The sequence below is a fragment of the Elgaria multicarinata genome, chromosome 16 (assembly GCF_023053635.1).
Source record: "Elgaria multicarinata webbii isolate HBS135686 ecotype San Diego chromosome 16, rElgMul1.1.pri, whole genome shotgun sequence".
Lineage (NCBI taxonomy): Eukaryota > Metazoa > Chordata > Lepidosauria > Squamata > Anguidae > Elgaria > Elgaria multicarinata.
Window position 1 is genome coordinate 16,061,427 of NC_086186.1, and position 18,794 is coordinate 16,080,220.

The window sequence follows — 18,794 nt, forward strand, 5'->3', positions numbered from 1 at the left end:
TTGTGTATTTTAAATGTTTATGGTTTTGTTTCCCCCCCAACATGTATATTTTAAACTTTGTAAGGCCGCCTTGAGGCCCAGCATTGGGCAAAAGGCGGGATACAAATAAATATAATAATAATAATATTCAGTTTGGTCTGTGCCTGGAGAGACTACCTGGGAACACCATTCACACTGACATGAGTTCCATGATGGAAGAATGGCAGGCTATAAATGTACTATATAAATAAAACAGATTTTTCAGCCCTCCCCTTTCTGTTATATATCTGTTTTTCCTTTTGCCCCCCTGAAAACACTGCTTCCAAAGGTTGGGGAACCTCTGGAGTAGCATTCAGTGAGGGAATAGAGACTGCTGCTGTGTGAGCTCCTATGATTTCTGGTCTTACATTGCAATCCTATATGTGTTGACTCAGAAGTAAGCCCCACTATGTTCAATGGGACTATTTTATTTATTTATTTATTTATTTAAAACATTTGTATCCTGCCCTATATCACTAGGATCTCAGATGAAATCATACAATATAAAACAATAAATATACCCAGCTAAAAGCAAATTAAACCATTAATCATGTTAGAACTTCCTATTATGTATGTTGCAGATTGCAGCCATAGTCTAGCAAATATGTGCAATTTTGTGTGTGTGTTTGTGTGCACTTGTGTCTTCAACAAATCCATTTTTATTTTAGCTGGGCTTGGATTTTACAAGATATCTTGGGAATTTCTTTCTGCGTGAACTTGATTCAAACACTTAAATTACCCAACTTCAAGGTATGGTGACCTATCTAGCTTAAATGCATTAAATGACATATTTCAGAGAAAGCGACAGCTATGTTGGTCCATTTTAGAAAAGATTGCTCCAATTTTTGGAGCCTAAGCTTTTGTTTGCTAGAGCATCAGATGTAGTAGGCTTTCGAGAAATAAAGCTTAGGGCAAAATCCTATCCAGAGGCTGAGAGGCATCGTATGCAGAGCAGGAGGAGCGTGGAAGTGATCTTCGCCTTTGCACTTCTCCCACTCTGCATTTTTGCTAGATGGGTATTTTGGCCCATCTAGCTAGGGCGCTGTGGAGTGAGTGAGACTGCAGATAGTTCACATATCCCCATTTCCATAGCCCCCTTCCCTCCCTAGCCTTTTCCCTCCTCTCTGAGGTTGCCAGCATGGTTCTTTCCACACCAGTTGGGAGAAGGAGGGGGCAGTTTTCTCGGACTTCGGGGTCCAAGGTTGCTTGGATCCAGGAACCCAAACTACCCTATTGCCACCCCCCATGTTCTCTAGGGAACACAGGATTGCTATCTAAGCCATATAAATTTATTAAAAGTTAGACTGTTCTCTAAAACCTGGTTTGGAAGATTAGAAATGAGCTGTAGGCTTATGCGTTTCCTCCTCTTCACTTTCCCGTTTAGTGGTAATAACAATTTGCTATGATGTCCAGATCAGCTGGGTGGTTTGTGCTTGATCTTCAAACCATCATGGCAAACTATGGCTAGCACTGAACAGAAAACTTAATACGGAGCAATGAGATGGGAATAGGAAACAGAATCCTGCAGACACATTCAGAAATGCACTTTTAAATATTGCTAATAGAATGTAATGCAAAGATAACTAATATACAATGTGCATGGGTATAATTTAAATAATGGGAATACCTGCTTCCATTAGAAGAGTAGGTTTCTAGGCCTAAGCTGTAGCCCTAAAGATGTAAAAGAACGCTAGGAAACTTTTGGAAATAGTTAATATGTTTATTTTGTGGATAATTCTATCTTTTTCAATTTTCTATTGTAAAAAAATAAATTGGTTATGTTCCAAATCTAGTTTTTTTTATTGAATTCTTTATATTTTGTACTGAATAAAAGAAAAAGAAAAGTGACAGAAATAATGCCTAAATATAACTTAGTAATTAGAAACCAAAATGTGAATACAATATTGTTTTGTAGTATGATATAATTACGCCATTAAAGCTTTAAGGGTAACTCATACGTTTTATTAAAAAAATAACCAGCTGTTCCTTGTTGTCTAGTCTTGTGTGATTCTCCTAGGCCTTCTCCTTGTATATGACGTCTTTTTTGTCTTCATCACACCATTCATTACCAAAGTAAGTATGCAGGATTATAAGTGTTCTTTTCATGGAAACATACCAATGATTTATATGTTTAGAATAATGTGGATTTTTTTTTACGAAGAACTCTGATCCAGAAGCTTTGAATGTGCAAAATCTGGAATTGGACTGTCAGATGCCCTTGGGAAAATTTATTTGGTGGCCTAGGGAAAACTCTTGTTTGCATAACTTGCTTCAGAGCATGGTTATAAGGACACATGCTGAATAAATGTGGGAGAGGCAGGAACCCTGCACTCTCCTGCTTATACATGACTACCCATCATTTTTTAAGAACATAAGAAGTGTCATGCTGGATCAGACAGAGGGTCCATCTAATCCAGCACTCTGTTCACACATTGGCCAACCAGCTGTCAGCCAGGGACCAACAAAGCAGGACATGAATCATAGAATCATAGAATAGCAGAGTTGGAAGGGGCCTACAAGGCCATCGAGTCCAACCCCCTGCTCAATGCAGGAATCCACCCTAAAGCATCCCTGACAGATGGTTGTCCAGCTGCCTCTTGAATGCCTCTAGTGTGGGAGAGCCCACAACCTCCCTAGGTAGCTGATTCCACTGCCGCACTGCTCTAACAGTCAGGAAGTTTTTCCTGATGTCCAGCCGGAATCTGGCTTCCTTTAACTTGAGCCCGTTATTCCGTGTCCTGCACTCTGGGAGAATCGAGAAGAGATCCTGGCCCTCCTCTGTGTGACAACCTTTTAAGTATTTGAAGAGTGCTATCATGTCTCCCCTCAATCTTCTCTTCTCCAGGCTAAACATGCCCAGTTCTTTCAGTCTCTCTTCATAGGGCTTTGTTTCTAGACCTTTGTTTCTAGACCTCATGGTGCAACAGCACCCTCCCACCCATGTTCCCCGGCAACTGGTGCACACAGGCTTACTGCCTTGGATACTGGAGGTAGCACATAACCATCAGGGCTAGTAGCCATTGATATAAGAAGAATTTCCTTTTATTTGTCCTGAATCTCCCACCAATTAGTTTCATAGGATGACCCCCGGGTTCTAGTACTTTGACCGATGGGTTGTCTTTACCGGTCACGAGGATGAATCTAACTTGAATGTTAATATTCAGAAATAAGAATGGGCTTCTTTTGAGTATATTCAAGCTTATTCATGGCAGTTCTATAGTAAAAAGGCAAGTAAAGAGTGCATTGTTACTCAGTCTTAAGCCTTTGAGTGGCACTGTGAGGCCATCAAACTAGAATAATTCTCATATGTTGCGTACTGCACAGTTCCATCTACATAATCCATGGAACCCTCAATTGCAGTGTTTTTAAAAGCATCTTCCAAATTGCCGTATTAGCCTCATCAAAATACAGAGAGTAATATTCAAAAAGAATACAAAGTTAATATACAAATATTTGAAACATTGGTGTTTACTTTCTATTTTTTCATCATTGAAGTCTGACTTGTTGGTTGGTTTTATGCCTTTTACAATATGTGCTTTTGAATTTCCTGAATATGAAAATATGTTAATTTCCACAGTTCGGAGCTTGATTCTAACACATCACAAGCTCTTGAAACAAGAATTATACTCTTGGCAAAATTTACCCAGCTACACCTGTGGTAAAATAAAGCTGCAACAGTCGACTTTGATCCAATTCTGCTTTTAGAATAATTAAATGTCTCATTAATCTGTACATTTTTGTTGGATTATGAACAGACTGTTTTCTTTCCATGCTTTCCATTTTACATGGAGTTTACCGGAGATTGTCCTAGCTAAAATATATTGTAAGAGGATTTCATTAGATTTTGGAAGTCAAATAATATGAACATTTAAAGCCATGTACTTGCTAAAGTAATGCTTCAGTTTCAAAATACTTCACAATTTCAGAGTGGGCAAAGTATAATGGTCGAAGTTGCAACAGGTCCTTCTGAAGACAGCGAAAAGGTAGGCATAAATATTTTGAAAAATATGTAATTTGTATTCGTTCTATGTGAGGCATTATAATTCTGAGTTTTCATAGCTACTACTGCTGCAATTGACATTTAACATACAATCTAGGCAACATACATCACTTTTTAAGTCACTTTGATTTTTAAGTGTGAGAGAGCTAAGGAAGTCCTTAACCCTTTCCTATTCAAATTAGTGGGACTTCAAAGTGCTGCACTTTTCCTAGACTGTGCCCTAAAGGTAAAACATGCTCATAGATAATAGCCATCTTTTTCTTTTTTCTTTTTTGGTAACTTTCTTTTTTAATTATTAAATGCTTGTTGACTTGGGTTTGATCCTAGAATGATGGAAACTTGGTGGAAGCCTCTGCTGAGCGGTCAGCTCCTCATGAGAAAGTAAGGATTGTATTTAAGATATGTTCACTGGATTTTGAATAGCAACCTTTGAAAAAGAATACCCTTTGGAGTAAACAAAATCTGACTCTCTCCAAATGTATTTCTTCAGGGTTTGGATCGAAGTATTGCCCAGTCATTTATAAACAGGTTGAAATTCAGCTTGTTTCTCTTAGTTTTCATGGTTCACTTTTTTAAAAAAAGTTTTTGGGTGTAGTGTCTGTCTGTCATCCACATGCATTCTCATCCTCTTAGCTTGTACGTTCGGTCATATTTTGTGCACTCTGCATCTTAGTTCCTGTTTTCTAAATTCAGATCTTTCATAATCTGAAGTTCCGCATAAACTAGATGAGTAAATAGTTCTGATAACATTTAAATCTTTCTTTCTTAAACGTTCTCTAGATGTGGACTTATGTGGAATTTTGAAAACACTGTTTTGCAGTTGCCAGTGGTCATGAAAGTGCCTAGGCTGATGTTCTCTGCAGTGATGTTATGCAGAATGCCGTTTTCAATGCTTGGATACGGCGATATTGTCTTGCCGGGTAAGTTTTTCAACAACTTAGAGAGCAATCCTGTGCCCCCTAGACAGAGTCGGGGGCGGGGGGATAGAATACTTAATATTCCTGGCTCCAAGGCTGGAGACAATGCTGCGTCCTCAGACCCATGAGTTCAAGCTCCCCACTCTCTCCCGCTGGCTAGCAATCAGCACAGAGAGAACCTACCGGCTGTCTCTTCAAGGTCACAAAGGTGTACCTTTGAGGATGATGATGATAATAATAATAATAATAATAATAATAATAATAATAATAATAATAATAATAAAAATAAATACGTTTCTTACCCGCCTCTCCATTTGGATCGAGGCAGGGAGCAACAATAAGAAGACAGAAAGGAGGCATTCCAGGGGAGAAGACTCAGGAGGCCAGCTGATGCCGTATCCAGAGGCCTCCCCAGCTTCCCCCTCCCCCTCCCAGACGCCTCAGTTAAATAGGTGAAAAAGCCCATCTAGATAAAATGCAGAGTGGGAGCTTACAGCCATCCCCACAAGACTGCGTCCCAAGATGATCATGCAGTGCTCTCCACTCATGGTCACTAATGGACAAAAACTGGAATCATGTCATGATTATTATTATTATTATTATTATTATTATTTATTTATTTATTTATTTATTTATATAGCACCATCAATGTACATGGTGCTGTACAGAGTAAAACAATAAATAGCGAGACCCTGCCGCATAGGCTTACATTCTAATAAAATCATAATAAAACAATATGGAGGGGAAGAGAAAGCAAACAGGCACAGGGTAGGGTAAACAGGCACAGGGTAGGTTAAAACTAACAGTGTAAAGTCAGAACAAAATCAGGAAAGGTGTTCCTCATAATACTTACATTCTTTTTAGGATGGGCAAAACAGGTTCATGGCAGCACGTACAGAAAGGCTTTTCACATAATGTTAGTATTCTTTTTTTTTAAAGTTTATTCCCTTGATTCCTCATCAGATTTTCTTCTTCACTCTGCTGCTTGGAACACAGGAACATGTGAAGCTGCATTATAGTGTCAGAGCTTTGGTCCATTCAGTTCGGTATTGCCTACACTGACTGGCACTAACTCTGCAGTGTTTCAGGCTGGATTTTTTCTCTAACCTACCTCGAGGTGCCAGGGATTAAAACTGGCAACTACTACACCCAAAGCATGTGCTCTTCCACTGAACTGCCACTGTACCATAGAGTCTACAGTAGTACAAGGTCTACAGCATAGTCGCTGATCCCAAGCATAGTCAAAAGTAAGTCCCATTGATTTATATGGGACTGATGACCAAGTAAAATGTGTTTAGGTTTTCAGATTTGTAGCCCTAAACTCGGTGGGACTTATTCTCAGTATTCATATCATTTGGGTGGGAGGGAGAGAGATAGGGAGAGCCCGTAATATCTATATCCTGATACTACTATCACTCCATTTTAGCCATTCATGTCCTTGTTGCAGCTTAAAAGAACCTCCAGTAGTTAAGGGGGCTGTAAAAAAAATAATAATAAAGAGAGGGAGGCCCCCTCCAGCTCCCTTGTAATTTTGAGCATTGAAGCAGAGTTCCAGGTTGAAACAGATTCGAATCCTGCTGTCCTCTATCTTGCTCCCAATGGCCACTTGAATTGCACTTCCCCTCCCAATCTTCTGCTGCTTGTTCCGTTACTGGAGTTCAAGGAGATACTCACCTTGAGGAGAGACGAACGGGCAGCCAGATTCTGTCTGAGGGCTTGTGGGTGGGGTGAGGGGTGTGAATCGTAGTAGAGGGGTCAGATCCTGGTCCCCTCTGTAGCTTTCAAAAACAGTAGCTGAGGGTGTCGGAATTTTAATTTGACTGAGGATTTTTCTCTCAAACCATCTTTTAAAAGCATGAAAGTTTCCTATTTCCTTCCTGCTAAAATTCAGCTGACTTCTACAGACACAGACAATGGTTTAAAATAGAATAGAGTGCATTTATTAGGGAAAGTGTCATACGCACACCTTTCATTCTTGGTACAGGGATAGAAAGAAATCTGCCAGCAGTGGCTCTGTCCAAAAACCCTCTCAAGGGAGAGGTTCTCTTAGAGTCAAGGTGTCAGCCATATAGTGGAACTTACTTTTATACCCTTAAGGCTATGCCAGCTATTATGACTATTGCCATGCTTGGAAACTATTAAGTTTTAAGCTTGCTAATTAGTTATTACAAGGTGGTCTAGCTCCCTCTAAGCTCCTTCCTCTAAAACGGAGTGCCACCCATCAGTACTAGCATCACTGCTGATATCATGTTCACTCCAAAGAAATTCACTTCCCAAAATATACTTTGTCTCAAACTAGGGCCATAGAACCAAACTTTTGTTGTCTTCACTATCCTGCTATACTATACTATCTATCTATCTATCTATCTATCTATCTATCTATCTGTCTATCTGTTTTATTTATTTATTTATTTATTTATTTATTTATTTATTATACAATCCAATAGCTGAAATGCTCTGAGCAGTTCATTGCTGCTATCTGTGCTGCTTTTATTTGCAAGCAAAAACTTTCATGTTTAAACCTGGTTCACACTTAATAGCAAACTATGGTTTAATTAATCATGGGTTGTCATTACATGCAAACCTGGAAATGACCCTGTTCAGACAACACGCTAAGCCATGGTGGTTAAGCATTTTGTGTTAAACATTATGGTATAGCATGTCGTGTGAAACATTCCTAATCATGGTGGCTAATAACCACAGTTTAAACATGTTCACTAAGCATTTTCTGCAAAAGGGTTAGTGGCCTAACCATGTCTTCGTGTGTTGTCTGAACAGACCCAATATGGATTATCTATGGGTTGTTAACCATGAACAAACCCATGGTTTGAACAAACACAAAATAAACCATGGGTTAGTATTATATGCGAACCAGGCCATGGCCTTTTGCCTTAGATAAGCTCTGTTACATTACCTTTTAATCTTCTTAAAAGGGAACCTTCACAAAGGCAGAGAGCAAGGTTCTGACAGCGCTCCATAATTTGAGCACTGTTACACCCTAGGAGTGTGGCCCAACATGAATTTCTATTTTGATGGTTTCACTTTTTTCCTGACAAATATTAGTTCTGACCTTTCTTTTTGTGTATTTGTTTTTAGGTCTTCTGGTTGCCTACTGTCACAGGTTTGATGTTCAGACAAGCTCTTCCCGTGTGTATTTCATTTCCTCTGCTATAGGTGAACACCTCTAAAACAATATTTTGACAAAGTATATTAATAATTATATCGGATATGATTACAATAAAATAACGAGCATAAACATGCACAACATTCAGCAGCTTCTTTTTTAAAAAAAAAGTTTGTCTTTTCCTACAGCTTATGCAGTTGGCATGTTGGTCACGTTCTTGGGTCTCTCTCTAATGAAAATGGCACAACCAGCACTTCTCTATCTAGTGCCATGCACACTCATTTCCTGCACACTAGTTGCTTTGTACCGCAAAGAGATGAAGAAGTTCTGGAATGGCAACAACTATCAGGTAGGCAGAGGGCATTTGGTCAGTATGTGTATATAGTTTTGGCCATTCGATTTTGATGCTGGTATAACCTTTTCCTTGAATAATAGGGAACTGAGCTTTTCTGTTAGTTGACATAAAGGCTTTTGGTTTTGCATAAATTTTAACATCTGATATTCTTCTCTACTAACAATAGTTTAGTAAAAGTAAACCTTGCATACCTTTCTCTGCTCACACGTGACTGTATTGTTCCCAGAGTTTTCCTTCTTGTTGGTGAAATTTACAGTTTTGTCGAGATGGCAAAACTGCATCTGGTCTGTACCAAACTGCAAGGGAGGCGCTCACGTAATTGAATGCTCGTTCATAATACACAGATAGTATTGAGCTTGAGGTGCTGGTTTTCTTCTAATAGATACTTGTGGTCAGACTATTCAGAAGAGGACGCAGCTGGTATACCAACCAAATCTGTTGAAAGATGCTCGCCTGGGCTTCTAAAGATAAAACTGGGTCCAGGAATACCCCCCAAACTGAAAACTTGTTCCTTCAGGGGTGTGAAATACTATCCAGAACTGGATGATGACCTTCTCCCTGAATTAGGGAACTGTATATCCACTGGATCCTCAGTCTTCTTGAGAATGCGCTTCAGTTTATTTGACCTTCATCCAGCATCTTCTTAGATCCAGACACTGCTTCAGCACTTCTGTAGCCTCACCAGACATAGATGACAAAAAGAAATAGAACTTACCTCCCTCCAAATCCTGAGGACTGCTGTATTGGGTGTCTGCTAGAGTGGCAGGGGCCACACACGTGCATGTGCACACAAGCACATGCCTGCACATTCACATACAACGCATACACCCCCCCACACACACACCCCACTCACTCAAATCCAACTCCTGCCCAAGAGTGTTTCAGAGGCCTGGCACCTCTGAATTAAAGATTAAACCAACACTTCTCCTAGAAATCTTAGTTCTCAAACCATCTAGTTATCCAGAAATCCTGGCTCCTAACCATTCTCCCTCCTTCAATCCATTCTCTTGCTGAAGGTTCCTGATATTCCACACTCTGTTACCTAGATCATTTTCAAGAAAAAAGGAAAACACAAACTCTAGGATCAGGCGTTATGATTCCTGCCATAGAAGGCCCTGTGCCTAGTGCATCCAAGGAAACAGGCAGGAGCCTTTGAGCACTAACAGGATACAAGATAGACTTCCTCAGATTCTCAAGATCTGGCGGGGGGTGGCATCTGACAGGGTTTGAGGTGCTGCCTGTGGCCCACACGTTTTGCACCTCTGACAGATTTTTTTTTTAAGCGTAAGGGACGAGAATCCCATAGCCTACATTCTATGGAGCCAAACCGAAGTTCCCTGTTAGCATCTTCTGGACATGGACCTGAAAATAGGAGCAATTCAATGATGTGGTAATCCCACACAGGTTTGCCACTTTCAGTGAGAGGTAGGGTAAAGAAACTGAACTGCATTGGCTTCTTTAAGAAAGATGGTAACACCTTACGGTTTACCCTTCTCAGTTCAGCTTCTGCATATGTTTGTCCACCCAGGTGGATAAAATTGTAAGGGTTCTGCGGGTGCCACAAATGACACATTTCCATGGGATGTTCAAAAGTTTATTTGTAAACACACACTACACACAGGGACTTCCTTATGTGTTTCAAGTGTAATCAGTTTGAGGATGGGAGTGCCTAGTGAGATTGTTCGCTGCCAAAGCTCTCTGCTTTTCTAGATGGCTAAACTTGAGCAAACTTTGCTAGGGGAGTGCATGCCCCTTTTCTGTTGGGAAACACTCCCTATGTTTTCCCATTCTTAGGATCTATATTTCTCCTTCATTGATTAAGCCAGGGCCTGTTTTTTGCATCAGTGCATAGTTTCCATTAAAGGAAGGACTGCATGGCGCTTAGAAAGTCGTGCTGCAGTACCTTATACTGCACCCTAACTCTCTGCCCTCCCGACCTTACCACTCACCTGCCTATCCACATGGCCTTTCCTTCTCCCCATTTTCTTTGTTCCTCCTGACTTAGCCGTGCCAGATTAATGGAAATGCTTTTAGTGTCTGAACCTTGGAGGCAGACTGAACTGTACAAAGGGAACAGCTGAATCATTTCATAGCCACTTTATTTTCAGCTGATTCCCAGACACAGAAGAGGCAGAGTATTGCCAACTGAAGTGCCCACCTTTACTTAAATCTACATTTAACCTGGGCACTTGAGTAATTTTAAATTGACTTTTGCATGTTTGCCAGGGAAGAACCTCTAGCCCAGTGATAAGGCAGTGAAAGTCTGGTTGGTTAGTGGCTATTTCAGGTGGCCTTTGGATATAAACAAACTACAGGTGAATACAGAAGTCTTGGTTGATCCTGCTTCCTGTAGCTAGAGCAGCAGATTCTTCAAGGGCTGCTTCTTCCAGTGTGCACTTTTTACCCCTTTTCTACCTCCTATTTATTTATTTATTTAAGGATTTTTATGCCGCCATTCAGCCAAAAAAGGCTCTCACGGCGGCTTACAAAAGTATTTCTTGACAGTCCCTGCCCACAGGCTTACAATCTAAAAGACATGACTCAAATGGAAAGGGGACTGGGAGGGAGGAGGAGGAGGGGGAAAAGGAAAGAAAATTCAGGCACTACAATCTTAGTTGTGAAGTTCAGCAGTTGCAGTTGACAGCAGGAGGGAGGGGGCTCTGAGCTGGAGCTGGACCCAGGCACGGTGGAGAGATGCCTGGCTGCTGCTTCCTCCCTCTCTGGTGGCCTCTGCAGAGACAGTTGGTAGCAGGAGGGAGGGGGCTCTCAGCTGGAGCTGGACCCAGGCACAGTGGAGAGGTGCCTGGCTGCTGCTTCCTCCCTCACTGGTGGCCTTATGATGACATTCTATATGTATATGTTCTGATTTTCAGACTCTGTGTGAGGCATGGAAGTTCTGGTTAGTGCGTCCTCAGCGAGAGTTTGGCACTTGAAATATTTTGGTTCTGATTTGCCTTTGTTTTCCACCGAACGTTGCTCTAAATACTTCAGTCCCAGTTCTTAGCTAACAAAAGGCCACTCATATCTCAAATAACAAGGTTCATTATTTCGAAGTACTTATGTTGCCATAGTAATTGTTTCATATGCTTTTCTCAGCTAGCTCCCTTTTGAAGGATTAAAATTGCTCTGAACTTTGGACTTTCGTGTGAGCCTGACTTGGTTTGGAATGAAAATTCAAACTTACAATTTGGTAATCTGAATGCAGTTCAAATATTCTGCATAATTGAACGAGAACTTTATTCAGGTCTTGACGCGCACAGCTTCAATATTTGTTCTTTTGTTCCACCTATCTTGAGCTACGTTGTGACACTGTGAGCCAGAGAAACAGTTCTTCAGTTATTGATTGGAGATAATAATAAATAACAATAATAATAATAAATTTATTTCTTACCCGCCTCTCCCTTTGGATCGAGGCAGGAAACAACATTAGAACAGGAATCAATACATCTTAAAAAAACATGATTTAACATTGATCTGAATAGGCCTGCCGGAAAAGGCTAGTCTTTAAAGCTGCCTTAAAATCACACAGAGAGTTAATTTTACGAATCTCCTCCGGCAGGCCATTCCACAATCTGGGGGCGACAGAAGAAAAGGTCCTCTGGGAAACTGATGTCAGCCTAGTTTTAGCTGACTGAAGTAAGTTCACCCCAGAGGACCTGAGTGTGCGGGGCGGACTATATGGGAGAAGGCGATCCTGCAGGTAACCTGGACCCAAACCATGTAGGGCTTTAAAGGTGATGACCAACACTTTGTACTTTGCCCGGAAACTAATTGGCAGCCAGTGGAGTGATTTTAATGTTGGTGTAATGTGGTCACCCCTAGGTGTACCGGTGACCAACCTGGCTGCCATATTTTGAACTAGTTGAAGTTTCCGAACTAGGTACAATGGTAGCTACAATGCCCCATTCATTAACAATGCCTCTGAGCATATATGAGATTTACTATTGTTGTATTTAGGCTTTCTTATTATATGTAATATATATGTGCCACTTTAAGGACTGTTGACTGAAAAGTGGGACATAATGGTAATAATAATAAGTGAGGAAATGTTTCCCAGAATTGGTTGGCCACAGGACATTGTATCTTGATTTGCTGTGATGTGAACATTTAGTGCCAGTTCAGACTTCCCATGCTTTATTTATTTATTTATTTATTACATTATATGCCACCTTTCCCGGCAGCACTAAATCATGTCCCAGATGTGCAGTAAAGAATGTGACCTGCAGTTGAATTCGTCTCCTGTGACATAGGAGTTTTCTAGAGACGACTGACCCTAGAAGTGTCTTATTTGTTTTGTACCGGTTTTGTTGCATATTAAAAACAAGTGAATCTCCGCTAGGGCATTGGACACCTAAAGGATGCACTTGTTACAGGGATTGATAAGCATTCTTAAAGTACTGTTTCTAAATAAAACTTCTGCTTTCTCGCCCCCCCGTCTGTTTCACTTTCACCCCATAAAGGGAGGTAGTTAAAATTCTCTCCTGAAACGTTTTTGGAAATATAAGTGTCAGGAAGACCTTGATATTTGAGCAAGTGTACAGTTACCTCTAAAACACTGCACGTTTCACAGTTTTCCTTGCATCAAAGCATAGCAAAGGTGTGTGGAAGCCTGGAGCTCTCTCCTTTTTGCCTGGTAATGAAATAGATCTCCGATCATGACCTTAGTTACCTTTGGCCTTTGTGCTGTTTGTTCAAAACTGTTGTTCGCATTTTTGAGAGCTAGTTCAAAATTTCTTTGCATGTGGCAGCTGTTTTTCACACACACCCATGGCAATCCATTCCAGTCTAAGAATAACAACAAACCAGCCTGTGTTTGTTTTCGTATGTTTTTGTGGTTTTAAATTGTATGTTTTTGTGATTTTTAATTTTTGTATGTTGTTTTATCCTATGTGAAGCGCCCAGAGAACCTCAGCTATGGGACAGTATACAAATAATAATAATAATAATAATAATAATAATAATAATAATAATAATAATATCAGCCTTGAGGAAATTACCTTTATTTTTATTGGGTTGATACTCTGAAATGAAAATGAAGATCCTATGCACATTTTAGTTTCTTGGTTACATGTATAAATTGTGCAGTTTTGATTTTAGTTTGTTTTGCATGATTTGTTTTGTTTCTGGTAGTCATGGAAAAAGGACAATGAAACCCTCTGACCCATGGAAATCCTATCAAGCCCCCTCTGATATCTTCGAGATTTCACCTGTTATTGCCCTCAGGTTTTCAATCCAGTCTTCGCAGCCATAAGGGCTAGAAACAGGTTTAGTAATTTTCAATGAAAACTGTTTCTTGAAATGTGGATTTCATCACTCAGTGACCCCATTCTCACAGAAAGGTGGCAAATCATGGGTTAATTAACCCACAGTTTGCCACTATTATGTGTGAACGGGCCAAGTAACTGCATTTTGTGCTTGAGCATAACTCTGCAATTCAAACAGCCCTAGCTCTAAGTTGGTGAATCAAGCAGAACATCGTCCCATCCTGCCTCGTATGTTTGTGGGGTGTGTGGATGTGTTAGTTGATGGAGCCTACTAGCAAATAAAAATTCCAACTATACTGTAACTTTCAAGTATCATCTCTTTATCCCCCAGACTACTTATGTTTATTTTTGTCCTGCGTTAGCAGCATGCATTTTCAGTCTGCTTTGTGCTTGCTTCTTGCCAGCATTAGATAAAAATGTCAGCATGTAGCCAGACGCTTCTCTTTAAATAAGATCTGTGAGATACATGGTCCTGTTCACATGCAACTCAATATCACACTGTGGGATTGGTTTGTATGACTGTATCTGAATTCAGAGGGTACCCTGGCTTCCCCTGCATGGTAGGATACATAAGCAAAAGCTTTCGTTGCGTACTTCCCTCCTTGACCACCCTTTTGAAAGCGTTCTTTAAAATTGTCATTCTTGATTTTAATTACACTGGAGTAGTTGTACAAACACCTGTGATAGATTTGCTTCATTTTGGAAAGTTAATAGACTAATCATCAAAACAGTTCACTCAATTTGCAGACAGTTGACCATTAGTCTCACTTTGGCAAGCCTGTCATGTATTGAGCTGTGTAGAATGGTACATTTCAGCGCAGAAAAAAGCAAGGGGAAACGATAGAGCACAGTTAGGGAATGTATTGCCCTTTGGATAATGTTGGTCTGGAACTCACACCATCCCTAAGCATTGGCTATGCTGGCTAGAGCTGATGGGAATTGCAGTCCAACAGCATCTGGAGGGGCGCATGTTTTCTACCCCAGTCATTTTAAATGCAGGCATCTCCTGTTCCATTCACTTTTACGCAGATCTTTGTGCTTTCCTCCCTTCAAACTGAACACGAACATTCCAAGTGAAAAGGATACTGTGTGGAATTCTTGTCCCTAATCTACAGGGAAGTGACGAGGACAGGCCAACGTGGCTACACACAAATGCATATTAAGCTATAAGGAGCAGTGCCTCTAAATCTCCCTTCCAGCTCATTCCTCCTTCACCCCATGCTTCAGACAAGGAGCCAGGTTGTTTACTCATCCTCACAGCAGTGCAGTATTTCAGTTTTTTCCCCCCTTTGGCCAGAGGGAACGAGAAAATCAAATCGGGACAAACAGGTTATGGCTGGAAAGAAGGTCTTGAGGTGTGGCTGCCTCTTCACTGCTTTGAGGCCAGCAGTCAATGGGAGGTTTCTTTCCACAGGATGCCTTGTTAAGAGGCAAATATATGGAATGGGGTGAATATTAGTATCCGCAATGGCATCTGTTTGGATTTGCAGATGTTTTTGCTGCAGGCTAAATTGGTTTGCATTTGGCACTGGCCCATCACAAGATAAGTGGTATAGCGTGGCTCTGAATGTGCTACAAAAGTCAAGTCTACCCTGGTTCCGTACCTTTTTTTTTAAAGTGGCATGAATTACTGCACATAGGAAAATACTTGACTCATTAAAAACACATGCTTTGCTTGCAAAAGTAAATGATGCATGGCAATATGGCCTTAAGCTTCACTGTTCCTTATTTTCAGTGTGAATGGCACCCTAGATCATTCAAGTCTCACAGGCGTAGCTAACTTTTTATTTAGTATTAATGTCCAACTACCAACTTGGCCCCAAATGTGTGTGTGTGTGTTTTGTTTTTGGTTGCAGGCTTCCTGGCAGTTGTATTAATAGATTGTGTCAAAGCAATTTTGATGAAATCATTCATGGTTCTTGTTTTTCCATTAGCATTTAGCAGACATTTGCCCACTGCAAGAAAAATAATGACCCATGCTGAATATTTACTTTGGGGGAGTCAGAATTTTTCATTTCCAGTTGTCGTTTTTTTAGCTCTTGACTTTGTGAACTGGACAACTTTCTCTCCTTTCTTACTCCATGTCGAACAGTAAGAGGTTATTAGCATGATGGCACAGTATGTAAATTGTACAGCCTAGAGCTTTGATGATATATTAGAAATACATTGCGTGAGATCTGATTAGCAGTTGTATGGAAGTACAAAAATGTTACATCCCACACTTCCCATCTATGCAGTTTTCCACTTAGGATTTTCTGTATAATGGAGCCCAAAGGCCATGCTGGCTAAGAATTATGGGAGTTACAATCCAACACATCTGGAAGGTGCAACATTGCTGCTTCTGAGCATATGTGCAAAGCTGTCTGTTTTCCTTCTGTTATGACTCTCCCAGCATTAAAAGGTGGGGCTCATCCACACACCCAACCTTTGTTGTTTTGATGCCATCTGTGGCCTTAGCTAAGCCTAAGGTTTATCCCGGGGTCATCCCTGCCTGCTCCCTGGATCCCCTGTGTGTCATTTACATGAACAGGGATGACCTCAGGATGATCCTGGGATAAACCTTAGGTCTAGCTAAGGCCTTAAACTTGCATAGTTTCACCCCAGAGTATCCTGGGAACTGTAGTTTGATGAAGAAACTTGAGAATTTCCTGTTGGAGCTCCCTAGCTTTCATGAAACTATAGTTCCCAGGTTCCTTCAAGAAATGAAATGACCGGTTTCAGTCTGGAGTGTAGATCCTCCCACCTACAACATCTTAATATATTGGCTTGCAAAACCAATAGAAAAAACTGAAGCATATTTGTGTTGTGCCTATATACATCAGTTGCTGGAGAAGGTGCTGTTGCACTCATGTCCTGCTTGTGGGCTCATGGTCGACAGCTGGTTGGCCACTGTGTGCACAGAGTCGTGACTAGATGGACCCATCATGGCTCTTCTTATATTCTTATGCTGCTGGATCACAGGTCACGGTTTTTGATATTAATTTAGGGTTTTGATTTCAATTATTTACTTAGAATATTTTCTCAATCTTAATCTGGTAGGTAATGTTTTCTGTATGCTGCTTAAGATCAGTTCAGTTGAGGATTATTGCATCTCTTACATAATTATCATAATAGTTGTCTGGAGAATCTGAGAATTGATCACTAAGAATGTACTTTTTTATGTTCAGGTGATGGATCCCATGGATTTTCCTGCTAATGAAGAAAACGCTGCAAGAGCCAATGAACAACATGAAGGACAGTAACAGGGCACTTAAAATAATGTATTAAGATTTTCTACTCAAATGATAGAGACTGGTCGCATTTTTAAATTGGAATATTTCTTACAGTTTATTATGAGAAGAAATGCCTTTTTTACACTTGCACATATATTTTTGTGATTGTTGATGCTATCAGAATGCTAAAAACTCTTATTTTTTAAAATGCCAAACTATATTCAGTAAACCTGTGCCTTGTTTCACTTCAAAAGGGTGTTGCCTATGCGATGGATAGATTTTTTTTTACATATTGTCCACCTTCCTGCTGTGTGTAAGGCTTTCTGACTTACAATGCTTTATTAAAGGTGTTTAGCTGCAGAGTGGCATAAGGTAGAAACGTCATACACAGATATTTTTTTTCTAGCAGTAAATGAAGAATTATGCTTGATTGGACCATAGGTGACAGTGAAACTACAGTGAAGCATGGATTGCCAAGGACTGACAGTCTGAGGTAGGGATTGGTTAGGGTTAATAAAAGATGGGTAAGCAATTTTTTTGGTTCCATGGGTGCATTTGCATTTTCCCTTTGTTTCTGCTGCCCTGACTTCTTATCCCCCATCACCTGCTCGCGTGCTTCTGCCACTGCTGCTTCCTACACCCGCCGTGTCTTCCTAATGCACACTTAGCTCAGGAAAGAGAAGTTAGCAAGAATGCCAATTTCCTGTTTCCTCGCTGTTGAGTTGAGTGCGGTGGGAAGAAGCAGCATTGGGGTTGGCTGGTGGTGGGAGGGACGAGGTGATTTCATCATAGTCCTTTAATCCCGTTATTGTTGTAGATGAGCAGTTGTCTACCACAGTTAATATGCTTTTTGAGCACAGTTATTTTCTCTACCTAGATGCATGAACAGCAAAGCTGTGTAAAAATAATAAACATAGAACAGATAAGAATCAAAACAGCTTACACTTTCCTCTTAAATACAAATGAGTATTTAAAACTTGGTTCCCATGCTAGGGATTCAGAAATATTTTTTATGCCATGCACCCCTTCTTTCAGGGCTTAAATACACGGTAGGTTAACTGTAACATTTGCAGCTATGTCAGAGGATTAAAAAGAGTTTAATCCCAGAGGTGGGAGGGCCCCAGTTTCCATTGTGGCTAGAGCATATGGAAACAAAAGTTTTAACCCTTCCCTCCTGTGCCACATGCTCACAAAAATTACCCCCCCACACACACACATTACAATTAGGGTAGAGTAAAAGCTCTCTTTGACACCAGTGGGGAGTTTTTTTTTTACCATTGCTAGTAAAGCAGGGTGATTTTGGGTGGGATAAGTGCTTAAGAGCAGAAAGTTCAACCTCCCTCCCTGCTGTGGTCTCAATGGAAATTCGTGGGCTCTGCACTTACTTCCCCCCTTTTTTAATCACTTGATGTCACTGCAAACACAGTTAACATAATGTGTAATTAGGCCCTCAGTAGGGACACATTTAGGTCCCCAATAATAATTATTCACGAAAGGTTATTCTGTCTTTGAAGGAGAATTTTTGGTTGTAGTGCTTGGTTCAATAATATTCTATGAAATGCAAATATAATGCTCATTTTTATATAAGTTAAGGCCAGGCCTCTTTTCTGCCATTTTTTTTTTGGCTCCTATTTTGCATGTTCTAAGAATCTGAGAACAAGTTACTTTGGATTTGGAAAAGATTTCCTATCCATGAAAGTATTTTCAACATCTTTCTTTTGGATACATTAATGAAGAAAAAACCTCAAAGTTTGTGCAGCAACACGTTTTTAAACCAAAGATACTTGGAGGAATCTGCAAACAACTATCTGTCAGCAATGCCTTAGACTTGGTTCAGACATAACTGAAAATCATGAACATAAATAGGAAGTTCTCCTCTTTCATGTCTGGAAATGTCTGCTTCC

General features: G+C 40.4%; 1 protein-coding gene across 2 annotated transcripts in view; it reads left to right on the top strand.

Moving 5' to 3' along the window:
- Positions 1 to 17,119, top strand: part of SPPL2A (signal peptide peptidase like 2A) — a 34,817-nt gene extending 17,698 nt beyond the window's left edge. The window contains exons 9-16 of one of the 2 annotated variants that reach the window (XM_063142792.1): positions 687 to 768; positions 2,017 to 2,091; positions 3,945 to 4,001; positions 4,346 to 4,399; positions 4,839 to 4,938; positions 8,032 to 8,109; positions 8,248 to 8,408; positions 16,846 to 17,119. In XM_063142792.1, coding sequence (XP_062998862.1) covers positions 687 to 768; positions 2,017 to 2,091; positions 3,945 to 4,001; positions 4,346 to 4,399; positions 4,839 to 4,938; positions 8,032 to 8,109; positions 8,248 to 8,408; positions 16,846 to 16,920 — 682 coding nt within the window. In that variant the 3' untranslated portion in view covers positions 16,921 to 17,119. The remainder of the gene's footprint in view (positions 1 to 686; positions 769 to 2,016; positions 2,092 to 3,944; positions 4,002 to 4,345; positions 4,400 to 4,838; positions 4,939 to 8,031; positions 8,110 to 8,247; positions 8,409 to 16,845) is intronic. The other variant, XM_063142793.1, reaches the window with a different exon arrangement.
- The last annotated feature ends 1,675 nt before the right edge of the window (positions 17,120 to 18,794 follow it).